Below are 17,445 nucleotides of genomic sequence, written 5' to 3'. Positions count from 1 at the left end.
TGTTATTAATACAAATGATGTCTTTCTAAACCATGATATCGTTGCGAGTTATTTTAGCTGATACAGCCGGGGACAGAAAAAAGAACACTGGAAGAATTTGGTGAGTCAAAGAGTATCTGTGGAGACAGGAGGTGCAAACTGACTTTTCAGGGGAAAGAGGAAAGATTTATTGCAGTGTGAGGGAGAGGTGGGACAGAACCTGGTGGGGAATAAGTGGAACCAGATGGAAGGGGATACAGAAAATATAGATCAGTACATGATCTATGATAGCTTCTGACAGCCCATCTCCCGTACTTTCCTCCAATCACGTGGTGTAAACCCTTTGAACACTGTCCTCAGTAAAGAAAATACATTATTTATTGTTTTGTAAAGTTGAAATATGCATTTATATTTGCATAAGTTTGCATATTTGAAAATACCTTACTGCCCATGAAGTAATTTTTGAAACACAATCACCGTCAAGAGATGAACAGCTGAGCAGACCAATGACCAATGATGATGCTCTCATGTCTTTCCAAGGGAACATGGAAATGAGGTGAAATTGGGACATTTGGAGCTACAGAGCTTGAATAATTAAAAAAAAATGTTTCAAAGGGATTCAATTACTTTGCTTTCATCTTCTAGGCTCTGCCTTGCATTATTTCTGTTTTTTTTTAAAGAATTATTTCCTTGAAGCCATTCCATAAGACCATAAGATATTGGAACAGAATTAGGCAATTTGGCCCATCAAGTCTGCTCCGCCATTTCATCGTGGCTGATCCATTTCCCTCTCAGCACCAATCTCCTGCCTCTCCCCATAACCTTCAGCCCATGACTTATGAAAAATCTATCAACCTTTGCCTTAAATATACCCAGTGACTTGGCCTCCACATCTACCTGTGACAATGGATTCTGCAGATTCACCACTCCCTGGCTAAAGAAATTCCTCCTCATTTCTGTCCTAAATGGATATCCCTCTATGGTCCAAGACTCCATTCACTATTGGAAATATCCTCTCCACATCTACTTGATCGATAAGTTTCACTGAGATCCCCCCTCATTCTTCTGAATTCCAGTGCCCAGTGTCATCAAACTCTCCTCATATGATAAGCCTTTCAATCTCAGAGTCATTTTTGTGAATCGCCTATGAACTCTCTTCAATGTCAGTATATCCTTTCTTAGACAAGAGATTCAAAGCTGCTCACAATACTCCAAGTGAGGCCATACCAGCGCTTTGTAAAGCCTCAACATTACATCCTTGCTTTCATATACTAGTCCTCTCGAAATAAATGGTAAGTTTACATATTCCTTCCTTACCACCAAATCACCTGTAAATTTACCTTAGGACTCTCTCACCTTAAAAAGTAGTTCACGCTTTTATTTCTTCTACCAAAGTGTATAACCACACACTTCCCAACACTGTATTTCATCTGCCACTTCTTTCCTCATTCTCCTAATCTGTCTAAGTTCTTCTGTGGCCTTTCTGCTTCTTTATCTCTCCCTGTCGCTCCACCTATGTCTTCAAACCTGGCCACAAAGCCATCAATTCCATCATCCAAAATCATTGACATATAATGTAAAAAGAAGCAGTCCCAACTCTGACCCTTCTAGAACACTACTAGTCACCCGCAGCCAACCAAAGAAAGGCTCCCTTTCTTCTCGCTCTTTGCCTCCTGCCAATCAGCCAAATGTTCTATCCATCCTCGTATCTTTCCTGCAATACCATGGGCTCCTATCTTGTTAAGCAAGGTGTATGGCACCTTGTCAGAGGCCTTTTGAAAATCACAGTGCACAACATCTACCAATTCTCTTTTGTCTTCCCTGTTTGTTATTTCATCAAAGAATTCCAACAGATTTGTCAGGCAAGGATTTGCCTTAAGGAAACCATGTTGACTTCAGCTTATTTTATCATGTACCTCCAGGTATTACAAAACCACATCCTTAGCAATAGACTCCAACATCTTTCCAACCACTGAAGTCAGACTAACTGCCCTATAATTTCCTTTCTTCTGCCTCTCCCCCTTCTTGAAGACTGGAGGGACATTTGCAATTTTCCAATCCTCCGGAATCTTGCCAATCTATTAATTCTTGAAAGATCATTACTAATGCCTCCACAATCTCTGCAGCCAGCTCTTTTTCAGAAGCCTGGGATGCAGACCATCTGGTCCAGGTGATTCATCTATCTTCAGACCTTATAGCTTCCCAAGCACCGTCTCCCTAGTAGTGGCAACTTCACTCACTTCTGCCTCCTGACACTCTCAAACTTCCACCATACTGCTCGTGTCTTCCACAGTAAAGACTGATGCAAAATGCTTATTCAGTTCATCTGCCATTTCCTTGTGTCCATTACTACCTCTCCAGCATTATTTTCCAGTGGTCAGAAAGCTACCCCCTCCTCTTGTTTACTCTTTATATATCTGAAGAAATTTTTGGGATCCTCTTTGATGTTATTGGCTGGCTTATTTTTGTATTTCATCTTTAACTTCTTAATGTAGTCGCGTGCAACACGCTACTAAAGAAAAGCACAAAGGCAGAGAGAGCTGAACTCAGAATGCCTTTACTGATTCAAAATTGCGTGCTTAAATCTCCCCTCCCATGGGCCCTTGCAACCCGCGGGGCAGACGTGACATCAGATTGTCCCCGGAAGGTCTGCCCCGTGTTGGAGGAACTCACTGAGTCAGGCAACTTCTATGGAGGGGAATAAACACTTGATGTTTTGGGCTGAGCCTCTTTACCAGGACATCTGGAAGAAATGGAGATATAGGTACAATTACAATATTTAAAAGACATTTAGACAGGTGCATGGACAGAAAAGGTTTAGAGGATGTAGCTCAGATCAAACAGAGGTGGAGCAGTTGGCTTGAAGGGCCTGTTTATGTGCCAGATGCCTCTATGGCTCATGGATAAATTCCATCTGTATTTTCCTGCTGGAGTACTTGGAGAGGACTTGAACCCACTACTTGCGAACCAGGAAGGGTGGTTCACCCTGACCAACCCTCAACATGGGTAATGCAGTGTGGAGAAGCAAGAAAAGATATATGCACTTGAGGAACAGATCATCAGTTACAACGATGGAGCAGAAAGGAAGGACCGGATGGTCTGTTCTAGTTTAGCCGCAGCTAACCAAGTTGTTCCAGCACTGGCATCTACCTCAAGGCAGCATAGCGGTGCGTCTTGAGAGGCTGTTTCTTCACAGCTTTGGTGACCTGGATTCATTCCTGTTCTGGCAAAGCTATCCCTACCTGCTGAATATTTCCAACACTTTTTGTTTTAATTTTAGAATTCCACCATCCCGGACAAAGCAGCTTGCTCGATTGATTGGTATTTCATCCACCACTGTAGACAATTGATACGATGATGCAAAATATCTACAGAATGTGCTGTAAATACATACTCACTTAGAGTACATCTATGGCAAGCTGATGGCTTTTACCATGGGTTCTCTGTAGATGTACTGGACATGGTATTGTTCCCTGGTGTTTGTTGCTCTTGCAGGCAACAGGGAACAGTAGCTTTTGCAGTTTCTCAGCATTCTGACTTGAAAATACTTTGCTGTTTCTTCAGTGACACTGGATCTTAACCCACACCCCCTATTTAACAACAAAGACTGCGGTGATTTAAGAAACACACACAAAATGCTGGTGGAACGCAGCAGGCCAAGCAGCGTCTATAGGAAGAAGAACTGTCTACATTTCGGGCCGAGACCCTTCGTCAGGACTACGAAGGGTCTCGGCCTGAAACATCAACAGTGCTTCTTCCTATAGATGCTGCCTGGCCTGCTGTGCTCCATCAGCATTTTCTGTGTGTTGCTTGAATTTCCAGCATTTGCAGATTTCCTCATGAGTGATTTAAAAAGGTAGGTTAGCACCACCTTCTCGTGGCCAATCCTTGCCTGCAGCTGACAGGTTCCCCTCCAAAAAATAAACAGGCAACTCTAGTAGTTTTCCCTTGGATTTCCACACACTGTCGAGCTGTCTTTTCGTGTGTAATACTTTAATTCCATTTGATCTTATTATTATTTTGAGGAAGCACGGTGTCTCCAGAAGTACTTAGACAGATTAGGAGATTGGGCAAAGAAGTGGCAGATGGAATGGGAAGTGTGTGGGCATGCGCTTTGATAGAAGGAATAAAGGTGTAAACTATTTTCTAAACTGGGGGAAGATTCAAAAATCTGAGTCCTCGTAACAGGATTCTCTAAAAGTTAATTTGCAGGTAAAGACAGTGTTGAGCAAGGCAAATGTAATGTTAGCATTCATTTTGAGAGAACTACAATATGAAAAACAAGGATGTAATGCTGAGGCTTTATAAGGCACTGGTGAGCCCTGACTTAGAGTCAGTTTGGTGAGCAGTTTGGGGCCTCATACCTAAGAAAGGATGTGTTGACGTGAGACAGGTTTTAAAGGAGGTTCACAAAAATGATACCGGGAATGAAAGGCTTATCATATGAGAAGCATTTGATTATTCTGGGCCGGTACTCACTGTCCACTCTCGTCTCTCTTTTACTCTTTCTATGTCTGACAAATATATTTTGTTCCTAGCTATTGAGGCATGCATGTGCTTGGCTATGCCCATACCTCAGGCTCTACCTGGTTGAGCTGAGAAAATAATAAAACATACAATAATAATAAAATGTTCAGAGCTGAAAAATGAGAACTGAAATGACAAATCTCAGAAAGCATTATGTACATTCGAATGCACTTAGATTAACACTACCTTGGAAAAATAGAAATAACAGGCATTAAAAATCTGCACAAGTCAGATAAAACTTCTAATGATGTACTTTCATCAAAAACAGGAATCAGCAAGCATATGCAATTCTGATAAGAAGTACACACCAATAAACTTAAATGAGAGCACAATCCAGAGAAATGAAGACATTATCACTATTGAAGAGGAAGTTAACCAATGGAAGAGCATGACCCTCCATGGAAGACATCGCCACGACCTGAGTGACTAGATGTCGACAAGAAAGTGTCGAATGCCTTGCTGACATTTCAGTAACAGAAGGGTGCCTCGTGGCAATCCAGGACTAGGGGGTTAATACAAAAACCATCAAAACTACATAATAAAAGACCAACAAATTCAAGATGATAAATGTAGAAAATGCTGAGGAAAAACAGAAACAATCCAACACATTACAAGGTTCTGTAGCAGTTTAACTTTATCTGATTACTTACAAGTGGCAAACATCAATCATCAAAATCTTGCTTTAAAACCATCCAGATATAGTAATGCAGGATAAACAAGCAAGAATAACTTATTTAATAGATATAGCCACTCCAAACACACATAACTTACAGAAATCAGTAAGTGAAAAACACTAGCGATATGCTGAATTAAAAGTGGAAATTGGAAGACTTTGCAACATGAACAAGGTACACCTTGTCCTGACTGTAACATCTACAACTGGTGTCATCCCAAAGGCACTACTCAATAGCATTAAACAATTAGGACTACAGAGTAATATCTATGTAAATCTTCAGAAAGTCACAACTCTAAACACTAGAAAAGTTCGCAAATTCCGAGCAATTGAGAAATAGGTGTGCTTGGCTGTACCCATCCCTCAAGCTTTACCAGCTCGAGCTGAGAAAAAAATAAATCATAAGCGTTTGATTCTGTCCCTCCCTCATGGTTAATGGAAGTTTTTAATATATATAAACTATACCCAATAATTGTAAAATTCCTACCACATCTGATGAAGCATTGGCATACTACAATCACTTTATCTATTAACAACCAAAATAGAACAACCACCATTATCAAACTGAACTGCAGACTTTTTAGGGTGACTTCCTAAACCCAGTATGTTTTTGTCCACCTTTAAACCCGTAATCTAATTTCACTGAATCGGATAAAAACAGGGTATTAAATTTAGAAACAACCAAACAAATTATACCTTGACACACCTTCTATACATGGATGCTTTGAAATTATACACTCCTCCATTAGTAAAGCTAAAACAGTTAATTCAAATAGTAGGACTATTTTCTAAAGATATAAATGTGCACTAGGTAATGCAGAACATTAAAAGAAAGGTGCGGTAGAACTGGTAGAATATAAAACAGCAACAGGATCCAATGCATCCAACGGAAAAATATGAAACATATAAGTATTTGGGGTATCAGCAAGCTAAGAAAATAGATCATAGTGGGATAAAGGGAAGACTTCTGACAAAATTTACTTCAAGACTTAAGAAAATCTGTTAAGCAGAGCTCAATAGTCAAAATATAACAAAGATAATAAGCACTCACCATACCCACATTAACATGTTCTTTTAGCGTAACATCTTGATCCAAAACCAGTCTGGAAAAAGTTACAAAGAAGATTAAGAACTGAAACGGCAAATTTCAGAGAACACCATATACACGCAAATGCACTCAGAGTAACACTACCTCAGACAGAAGGAGGAAGAGAAATAACAGACATAAAAAAAATACACAAGTCAGGTAAGACTCCTAAGGATATATTTTCATCAATGAACGCAGGATTCAGCACTTCCTGTGAGCATATGCAATTCTGATAAGAAGTACACGCCTCTAAACTGAAATGAAAGCACAATCCAGAAAAATGAAGAAATTATCACGACAGAAGAAAACTTTAATCAATGGAAGAGCGTGACAAAAATATCAAAAATACGTAATAAAAGACCAACAAATTCAAGACAATAAATGCAGAAAATACCAAGAGAAACCATAAACTAACCTACATATTTCAGGATCCTTCAGCAGTTTAACTCAATTTGATTACTTACACAGGGACGATCAAATGGCAAACATCATTCGCTAAAATCTTGCTTTAAAATACAACCTCATAAAAGACATCATACCTTGCTATAAATACAAGCCTGAGCCAGTTTTAGAGTCCAAATCCTCCATGTTACATTATAGCTGATCCACTGTGACAGATAGGGCAATCCATAATAACTGCCCAGGTATAATATCACAGGATAAACAAGCAAGAATTACTTACTTAATATATATATAGCTACTCCATATATAACATATAGAAATCAGTAAGTGAAAGACACCAGAAATATGCTGAGTTAAAAGAGAAAGTTGAAAGACTATGGAACATGAATAGGGTATGCATTGTCTCAGTCGTAATATCTGCAACTGGTATTGTCCCAAAATCCTGGATAGTAGCATTAAACAATGATGCCTACACAGCAATATATATGTAAATTTTCAGAAAACCAAGATAGTAAACATCATTAGAATTGTCCAAAAGTTCGTAGCAATTGAGAAATGAGCACGCTTGACCATACCCATAGAACCATAGAACATTACAGCACAGAAACAGGTCTTTTGGCCCTTCTTGGCTGTACCAAACCATTTTTCTGCCTAGTCCCACTGACCTGCAGCTGGGCCAAATCCTTCCATACATCTCTCATCTATATACCTGTCCAAGTTTTTCTTAAATGCCAAAAGTGAGCCCGCATTCACCACTTCATCTGGCAGCTCATTCCACACTCCCACCATTCTCTGTGTGAAGAAGCCCCCCCCATGTTCCCTTTAAACTTTCCCCCTTCACCCTTAACCCATGACCTCTGTTTTTTTCTCGCCTGGCCTCAGTGGAAAAAGCCTGCTTGCATTCACTCTATCTATACCCACCATAATTTTATACACCTCTATCAAATCACCCCTCATTCTCCTACGCTCCAGGGAATAAAGTCCTAACCTATTCAACCTTTCTCTGAAACTCAGTTTCTCAAGTCCTGGCAAAATCCTTGTAAACCTTCTCTGCACTCTTTCAACCTTATTAATATCCTTCCTGTAATACCTCAGGGTTTACCAGCTTGAGCTGAGTAAATCATTTAAAAACTATAATAAAAAAAATAAATAAACAATAAATATCAAGAACATGAGACAAAGAGTTCTGGAAAGTGAGTCCATAGGTTGAGGAAACAGTTCAGTGATGGAGCGAGTGAAGCTGAATGCAGTAGCCCATGAAAAACAAGGTTGCTAGGTCTCGATGTTATGGGTAGAATCTCGGTGAGACAGGGCTTTATTCTTTGAGGTGTAGGAGACTGAGGGGTGAATTTGTAGAAGTGTATAAAGTCATGAGAGGTACAATAAGGGTGAATGAACAGTCTTTTTCCTCTGGAGGGCATGGGTTTAAGATGAGAGGCAAAAGCTGTATTAACAAACTGAAGGCCATCTTTATTACTCAGGGGGCAATGTGTGCGGTAAGTGACTTGTAACAAGTACAATAACTACATGTAAATGATAATAGGACAGGCACACTGATAGGAAATGCTTAGGGGGATATGAGCCAAACATAGAAAAATGGGATAAAAGGTTAGCATCTTTGTAGGCAAGGCATGGACCAGTTGGGACAAAGGGCCTGTTTCCATGCTGTCTGATTCTTTAAAAAATTCTTTAAATTTGCACTTGCTACAATTAAAACTAATGTAAGTTTTTACTGAGAGGTCGGAGATTAAATTGTTCCCATTCATTCCATCTTCCCAAGATCAACCCCCCCCCCCCCCACCAAACGAAGGTTGAGACACAAGAGGCTGCCAATACCAGAATCTCCAAAAAATAAACACATAACCGACTGAGGAACTCAGCAGGTCAGCCAGTATCTATGGAGAGAAATAAACAGTCGGCTTTCAGGTCTAGACCCTTCTTCTGGATTCTCTAAAAAGTTGGCTATTGCCGTAATGATAAGATAACAGACTTCGTTAGGATATCCATTTTTTTTTTGTTTTGAACGCCATTCTCTTTAAACACTGAAACTTGGATACAATTTTACATAATCGATTTATATTCAACCCGAGATCCTAACACTGCGCAAAAAAAATGTGAACTGCAAAATACAAAAATTCCAAATCGTCCCCTAAATCCCTTTGACAGACTGAATAAGGGAGATTACTTCTGCACAGAAATGGACAGACCACTATTATAATTCTATGCCTGGGATGGAGAGGGTGGTTGAAAATGCAAGACCCTTATGTTTCGTTGGATTAACGCGAGTTTTAAATATATATATAGAAACAAAAACATTTTTTCTAGAAAATGATTAAAAATGGCCCTGGGTAGCCGGCTCACTTCCGCATCATGTGGCCGGGTTTTCATTCATTACGTCGCCTTATGGGGGGCGCCGTTCCGACGTTCTATTCGCTCTGGTTCAATTTGTTACACTGTCGCTGTGCTGTTGCATTTGGCAACATTGTATCCTAACATAGGGACGGGGTAAAGGAAGGGCAATTTCTTTCCCCCCACAAATAACCTGGTGCGAAGGAGGAGAACCAGAAGGAAGGAAGGAAGGAAGCAAAGAACAAAGAGACGCGCATTAAGCAATGCGCAGAGATGTTTCGCTACTAAATCCAGCGGCTCCCACCAACGTCGCCTCTTGAAAAGCCGAAGCTGTACAATGCATCGTGACTGCATTATGAAAGATAACAAATAAACCCTTCCGCGGTTTGAACTCACTTATACACACACAGCAAGAAGAAAACGTGCGGGAAGTGTCGGCGGAAACAGTCTATCTGGCTTTGTTTTACCCTGCAGACTGAACGCATATACGCAGCGATTTTCTTTTTGTTGTTGGTTGGATTTCCAAGGGAGGGTGTTTCATTTTCTTAAAACAAAAATTGGGGGCGATCTGCGTTGCCAGGAGGAGAAGGGGGCGATGTATCCGCAAGCTAGACAGTCGGTAAGTGAGTTGTGGCGGTGCGCACGTTTCAGATTCGCCCAGTTAATTTCACTCCCCCCACCCCCCCCCCCAGTCTTGTAGGGACCGAAAATATTGAAGAGAAGCTGGCCGGTTTTTCACCGGTGCTGGAGTATCGTCGGTACTGTTTACAGAGCCTTACTAATCAGTCCCCCGTGTTTGTTTTAAAGTCTTGACATACATTCAGCCCTTTTCAACCCGGGCGCTTTATTTAATTTCCGATTTTATATAAAAATGCGCTCGATTATTTAACAGCAAGATCCCAATTGTAGCTTTAAAGGGAAACATGTTTCCATATTTCCGTAAGATTTGTAAATGTGCTTGATTTGATCTATTACAGACTTTAACATCTTTTGTTTCAATTTGCTGCTGTTCAAATATGCATTTTTTGTTACATTCCATATTGTCCCGGCGCTATTACCGTCTTGCTGGCATGCTTGAAGCGGAATTTACAGAGAAAATACGTTTTGCAGCCAAATAGTTAATTTCGGAAATCAAAGATGGAGGTGGTATATTTTTGAATCGACCGTAATTGCCTTTTCTTTAAATTGGCGAGAAGTTGTTATGGTCGCGTTAGGATTTTCAGGGTAACCGTAAGAGAGTTGCCGCCTCCTTCGCGTGACCTTTAACCCATCCATAGATCGGCGCATCCAGTGTCCATTTTGTCTGCAGCTCTGAAATATTTATAACTGAAACCTATAATATCAAATGTTGGCTTTAAAGCATCCTTCTCGCCCGCTGCATTTTTAAATGGTGGAGCCTGTGTAACGGGAAGGAAATAAAGTAGAGAGTACTGAAGTCTGTTCACTGTAGTCTTTTTTTTCCCCCTGCCTATGTTCAGTCAGGATTTCTGTATAGGAATGGTTGGATGAGCAAACGATAGCCTTGTGTTGGGACAATACGTTAATGTTCTTTTGACTAACTTCATTTCCTTCTGCACATCCTTCCTTTCTGAGGTGCTGGGTTAATACTGAGGTGCGAATCTGAGACTTGCTACCTTCACCACAGGTCTTTCCTGTGTCTGAGCCCAGATATTGATTATGCACGGTTTATTTGATGGCAGTCAAGGTTATTTATTTTGACTGCCCTGGGCATCTTTCACCAGGGATGTAGGATTCATGGAGCTGGAAGATAGGCTGATATATTCCCCATATGGCCCAGGGACAGTACGTAGTTGCTTCCTAAGTAGCTGATTCATCGGAGAACGGGCATTGAACTAACGCTACTGTTTTTCTCTATGGCTGACTTTGCCGGGAAGGATAATCGTTGTTGTAACAATTTCCTTTAGTAATGGTGGTGCTTTTCAAGTAACTTCTTTTTTATTGCTGTGAAATGCTTCATCCTTGCAATTTATTAAATGATATTTAAGAGCTACAATTTCAATTGGATATGGCCTTGACAGTGAATTTCACCAACTCTTCTTGCCGGCAGCCTAATGCCACCGGACAGTTTGGCTCGGGAGTTGATATTCTTGGAAAACCTTTGTTGCGATTCCACAGATGGTAGATGCCTTTCAGCTGCGTTGCTGATTGACTACTTTGTGCCAAGGCGGCATATTCATGGTGGATGCTTAGAGAAACAAACTTATCCAAAGCCAAAGAACCATTTGTACCTGTAGCTGCAGCCTAGCTGGAGGGTGCCAATAAAGGTGGTCCCTTGTACCATTGATGTGCTCATTTTATTCTTGGTGCTGTGGTTGAAGTCAGCTGATTGCTGCTGGATCCATTTTGTTAAGATGTGGTTCAGTTCTGTATTTAGCAGTGAGTGGACTGACAGTGTAGTCACAACAAGGTTTCAAAAAATATCTAACCCCTACATCACACACAAAATGCTGGTGGAACACAGCAGGCCAGGCAGCATCTATAGGGAGAAGCGCTGTCGATGTTTCGGGCGGAGACCCTTCGTCCCTTTAACCTCTACATTTCCTCTTCCTCAAAGTTCAAAGTAAGTTTTATTATCAAAGTCACCATCTTCTACCCTGGCATTAATTTTCTTGCAGGCATTTACAGTAGAACAAAGAAATACAACAGAATAAATGCAAAGCTACACACAAAGACTGACAACTGAAATGTGAAAGAAGACAAACTCTGCAAATATAATAATAAATAATATTGAGAATGTGCCTTGCTGAATCCTTGAAAGTGAGTCTATAGGTTATGGAATCAGTTCAGTGTTGAGTGAACTGATTTCAACCTTGGTTCTTGGGTAGGCTGAACTAAATTTTGTTGCATCTGTCAAGACCTGTGCTCAACAGCGCGGAGACCCTACCGGGCATGGTAGATGCCCAATTTAACAAGTGCTCCCTGGGATGGTTTTGGCCGGAGGGCAGGTCCGTTCCTTTGCCATTGGTGAGCCATTTGCTTTGATGTCATTCATAATTACAATTTTTCTGCAGTCTGTTTAGACGCGATTCTATTTAGTTCTGTTGACCTGTTTGGTTAACTTTTACTGTAACATCAGGTGGCACGTCGCAGACTATTAAATGGGAATAACTGTGACATTTTGCCAATTCTCTCTGCAGGATGCTGAGACCACATAAAGTACTTCTGTTTCCCTCCTGCCTGAAATCAAATTTCTCAACATAGACTGAGATTCAAACCTCTAATTTCCCAGATGAAATGCAGGAGTTTACCGTGGCAATTAACAACGGCTTGACTGCGTGCATGCCATGGATACTGGCAACATCTGTTGCGTGACCTCTGATAATCCAGGCAACTATGCCGTTGGAACTGCTTTCACATCCTGTTCCAAGTTTAAATCTGTAGAGCTGTGTTAGGTTTAACAAAAAAAGTGAAATTTACCATTGCACCATGTCGGGGCTTCTGTAAATTGTGCAGGGCTAATATATTCCTTGCTGGTTTTGGATTTTGCAGAACCCCTTTGCAGAAATGGCCCAAAATGTACGGCAAATTTGCATGAGTTTGGTATAAAAATGTCTGTATTCATTGTACAACATTTTACTATGGAAAAGAAAATTTTGTGTGGTTAAAGATTGGTGGTTTAGATTTGCGATGAACTGTAGGGACTTGAATTTTTCTCCAATCAACAAGGACTTCTTTAATAGCTTTACATTTTTCCCTTCACTGCATTGTGAAGCAATGCCGTAGACATGAGATTGAGATCTTCTGTTTGGTGACTGAGGCTCTGGGGGAGGTGATATCTTTGCCTTTTGACCTTCAACTCCACTGCAGAGTTCTAGGCTTGCAGATGTCCAAAGGCTGTTTATAAAAACCGCGTTGTTCATTTTAATTTTAAGCAAATTTAAACTCTTGGCAATCAGTAGAATGACAGGGTTGTGCTTAATTGCCTAATGATTATTAATTTGGCTACGGTATTTATAGGAGAGCCGAAAATGATCATTCAGTAGCTTGTGTGAGAGGCAGAGAAAGAAAAATCGGCCAGGGATCAGTGACCTTCATCAAGTGATTCCTACGTGTGCTGTTGACATTAGGTGAAGAGGCAAATTTTGACTGGAATGCCCTTTATGAGAGATGAACCAACGTGCCATTCTTGATCCATGCTCCTTGAGTGATACCTCAGTGTGTAACATAATCTTCTTGGCTGAACTGTCGTATGAATTACTGCTGCTCATGAAGTAAGAATATCTTTCGGGCTCACTGTGCAAAACACAGCTCTGTTTTGCACAGGCTATTTCTCCTGACGTTTTGTCTTAAGGTTGGCCCTCTTGTATCACTGTTGCTCAAAGGCTGCAGAATAAAACAGGCTTTCCCTATTATAAAACAAAAACTATCCTGTGGTCATTTAGCTTTACAAGTGCCCTCTGGATGGTTTGTGTTAAAAGTGCTAATTTAGCAATTCAGCCATGAATGTCCTTCAGAACGTGAATTGCTGTGCTTGTGTACAAATGGGAGCTTTGGGAGTTCTCCTGTTCAGTTGTCATTTCCTGTCTAATTTAGATCAGCTCGGAGAATGCCAGTTGCCTGTTCCCATAATAAGCGAGGGACAGACGCCTCAAATTGGCTATCTTGTCACTGTCATACCTGAGCAAGGATTAGCTGAAATTATAGAACTTGTTCTTGAAAGTGAAATTTGGATTGAAATAATAAATACTTGGATTTGTGCTGAATTCCCTCCTTGTTCACTCATTCCCTTTGTTCACTGTGAATATTTTTTCACTACTCGAGAAAATTCTACCGTCGGGAATGAGAATTTAAGTACCTGGGGTCAGCATAGGCATTCCCACCTTAAAACAGTTAGAAAAACAGCAACTGAATTACCCTCTTTAGACTAATAGTGGTTCTTAGTGCCAGGGTCCTCAAATTCTGAGGTACTTCACTGCCAAAAAATAGATGTGTATTTCTCCTCCAGAAAAGGGCACCCATTTGTTCTGTATTAATCTCATCTTCAATAGGTTATACCTCAAGAAGGTGACATCCATCATTGAGGACCCTGGTTATGCAGGGCATACCTTCTATTACTGCCATCAGGAAGGAGGTTCAGAGGGCAGACACTCAACATTTTTGGAACAGCTTCTTCCCTTCTGCCGTCAGATTTTTGAATGGACTGTGAACACTATCTCAATTTTTGCTCTTTTTTTGCACTACATATATAATTTAATATTTCTTTTACAGTAATCTTAGTGTATTCACAAAACAACCAATTTCATGACATATGTCGGTGATATTGAGTTGTATTGAGAGGATATTGAGGGTTGTATTGAGAGGATATTGAGGGTTGTATTGAGAGCATCCTGAGCAGCTGCATCACTGCCTGGTCAGGAAACTGCACCATCTTGGACTGTAAGACCCTGCAGCGGATAATGAGGTCAGCTGAGATGATCACTGGGGTCTCTCTTCCCGCCATCACGGACATTTACACTACACGCTGCATCCACAAAGGAAACAGCATTGTGAAGGACCCCGTGCACCCCTCATACAATCTCTTCTCCGTCCTGCCGTCTGAGAAGAGGCTCCGAAGCATTCAGGCTCTCACGACCAGACTATGTAACAGTTTCTTTCCCCCCCCCCCCCCCCCCCCAAGCTATCAGACTCCTCAATATCCAGAGCCAGGACTGACACCTTGCCCTATTGTCCTGTCTATTATTTATTGTAATGCCTGCACTGTTTTTGTGCACTTTATGCAATCCTGGGTAGGTCTGTAGTCTAGTGTAGCTGTCTCCTTGTGTTTTTTTTACGTAGTTTAGTCTAGTTTTTGTACTGTGTCATGTAACACCATGGTCCTGAAAAACGTTCTCATTTTTACTATGTACTGTACCAGAAGTTATGGTTGAAATGACAATAGAAGTGACTTGATAAAAATTCTGATTTTTGGCACATGTTTAGATCAGGAATCTGCAATCCTAAGTGGTTCGGGTACAGCTTCCTGACTTTGGGCACCAGACTCCCATCAGCATTCCTATGCCCTCTACACGTGGGCCTGTGAGCTGTGTCAGTGATTTGAAATCAAAGGATAAAATAGTTTCCAGGCATCACAGGTCTCGGGCAGGACCCGCTTTCCTCAGCACCAGCATTGTATCAATACATCCTGATGGCATCATCAGGCCAGGAAAGCCCCAGACCGATTTCAGCAGAACTGAAATGTCCCTAAACACTGGAGCAGAATTTGGCCACTTGGAGCAGTTAGTCTACTAATCAAGAATCTTTTTTTTCAACCTCTGCTTTAAATATGCCCAATGAAATGGCGTCCATAGTCATTAGTGGCAATAAATTCCACAGATTTGCCACCCTCTGGCAAAAGAAATTCCTCCTTATCCCGGTTCTAAATGGACGTCCCTCTATTCTGAGTCTGTGCCCTCTGGTCCTAGACGCACCTGGTAATGGAATCATTGTCTCCGCATCCACTCTATCTAGGCCTTTCAATTTTAATAGGTTTCAATGAGATTCCCCCTCCCCCAGCCCCCATTATTCTAAACTCCTGTGAGTAAAGCCCCAAGTTACCAAATTCTTCTCATGTTAACCCTTTCATTCCTGGGACCATTCTCTTGGAACTTCTGCTGGACCCTCTCCAATGGGATCTTTCTCATTTGGTTTCATCTGCAGTTAAAGCAGGTGCAGAGTAACTGAGATTCTTGGACTTTGAGGGTGGTGGCTTTATACAGCATCAGGTTTCGATGTTCATCCCCACGATATACAGATGTGTGAATCGGGGGCAAGCTTTGGCATCGACCTCAGGATGGAAATTCCTTGTTCTCAGCGGAACAGTGAACACTTTTGCCCAGGTGACTGGGCACAGATGAAGCTGTTCTGTAGCTTGAGCTTCATGCCTCAGGATACGAGAAGTAAAGTTTTTAAACTGGGATATCCATCTGGGGTGGGCTGGTTTCCAAAACAATGTTTTCCAAAATAAACATATTATTTGCCAGAAAGAAAGATGCAATATGCTGGGAATCTGAAATTCCACTTGAAGAATCCCAGACACAGCGATTGATGCAAAGGTAGCAGAAAAGAATGTAGCAGGAATTCATCGAGAATTGGAGATTTCAGATTTCATTCACCTCTGTCACAGAGTACTACAGCACCGAAATAGGCCCTTTGGCCCATTTAGTGCGTGCTGAACTATTACTCTGCCTAGTCCTAGTGACCTGCACCCTGATCATAGCCCTTCATACCCATCTCATTCGTATAGCAATGCAAATTTCTCTTAAATATTGAACCCGCGTCCATGATTCCTGCAGGCAGCCTAGTCAACTTTCACCACCCTCTAAGTGAAGAAGTTCTCCTTCACGTTCCCCTTAAGCCATAGGTGTCAAACTCAAGGTCCGCGGGCCATATCCGGCCCGGCGTACAATTATATCCGGCCCGCGAGATCATTTTAGATAGATCTATTATTTTAATTATTAATGGCCCAGCAATATGAGGCCTATGATTGTAAGTTCATACCAATCATAAAAATAATGCTTGCTCAGCAGTCTTCTTCATAAGAAACGGAATTTGTGAAGTGAAACACTTTGTAGTTATAGCAGAGACTGAGACACATGAGAACAGGCTGAAAAAACGGAGGCAATGAAAGCTGCGTTCGCATGCGGCCGACTGATCCGGCCCGCATGAAGCTGCATTTTGCCCAATCCGGCCCGTGACCTAAAATGAGTTTGACACCCCTGCCTTAAGCATTTCACCTTTCACTCTTAACCTATTGCCTCTAGTTGTAGTCTCATCTAACTTCCGTGGGTGAAAGCCTGTTTTCATTTACCCAAACTGTACCTCTCGTAATTTTGTATAATCTATCAAATCTCCCCTTATTTTCCTATATTTTAGGAATATATACTAAACCGTTTCAGCATTTCCTGTAACCCAGGTCTTCAAGTTCTGGCAACATCCTTATGATTTTTTTTCTGCACTCTTTCAATCTTATTGTTATCTTTCCTGCATGTGTCAGCTATTGCTTTTGTTAATTGTCAGTTTTCCCCACCCACATAACTGGCACCTCCACTACTTGTGTCACTCAGTCCCTCCTTTAAGTTGCACTGTATTGCTGCTGCAAGATGACAAATCTCACCATATACAAAGGTTTTAGCTATATAAAACAAATTTCATGACATATGTGAGTGATGACAAATCTGATTCTGACAACGTTCTCTATTTTGGACTTGAGAATGGAAAGGGGACAAGGATAGGGGAATCGTGGTTGGGAAAAGTGGGAGGGAGAAGGGAGAATCAGAATCAGGTTTATTATCACCGGCATGTGTTGTGAAACTTGTTAACTTAGCACCAGTTCACTGCAGTACATAATACAGAAGAAAAAAAGATTAAATAATAATAAAATAAATCATTTACTGTATACATGATTAAAAATCATGAAAAAACAAATAAC

The 17,445-nt window shown here is 41.1% G+C and overlaps 1 protein-coding gene and 1 long non-coding RNA gene across 3 annotated transcripts in view; one reads left to right on the top strand and one right to left on the bottom strand.

Annotated features, from left to right (window-relative positions):
- Positions 1 to 2,438: 2,438 nt before the first annotated feature.
- LOC132406032 (uncharacterized) lies at positions 2,439 to 9,120 on the bottom strand. Its single transcript, XR_009516040.1, has 3 exons — positions 9,030 to 9,120; positions 6,231 to 6,282; positions 2,439 to 2,722 (listed from the first exon to the last, which is right to left on the bottom strand). It is a non-coding gene; the product is annotated as an uncharacterized LOC132406032 (long non-coding RNA).
- A 3-nt stretch (positions 9,121 to 9,123) lies between these two features.
- Positions 9,124 to 17,445, top strand: part of LOC132406031 (TLE family member 5-like) — a 159,823-nt gene continuing 151,501 nt past the window's right edge. The window contains exon 1 of one of the 2 annotated variants that reach the window (XM_059991192.1): positions 9,124 to 9,636. In XM_059991192.1, the coding sequence (XP_059847175.1) occupies positions 9,613 to 9,636 (24 nt within the window). In that variant the 5' untranslated portion in view covers positions 9,124 to 9,612. The remainder of the gene's footprint in view (positions 9,637 to 17,445) is intronic. The other variant, XM_059991191.1, reaches the window with a different exon arrangement.

The sequence above is a fragment of the Hypanus sabinus genome, chromosome 16 (assembly GCF_030144855.1).
Source record: "Hypanus sabinus isolate sHypSab1 chromosome 16, sHypSab1.hap1, whole genome shotgun sequence".
NCBI classification, from domain to species: domain Eukaryota; kingdom Metazoa; phylum Chordata; class Chondrichthyes; order Myliobatiformes; family Dasyatidae; genus Hypanus; species Hypanus sabinus.
This window is presented reverse-complemented; position numbering and strand designations above follow the sequence as displayed.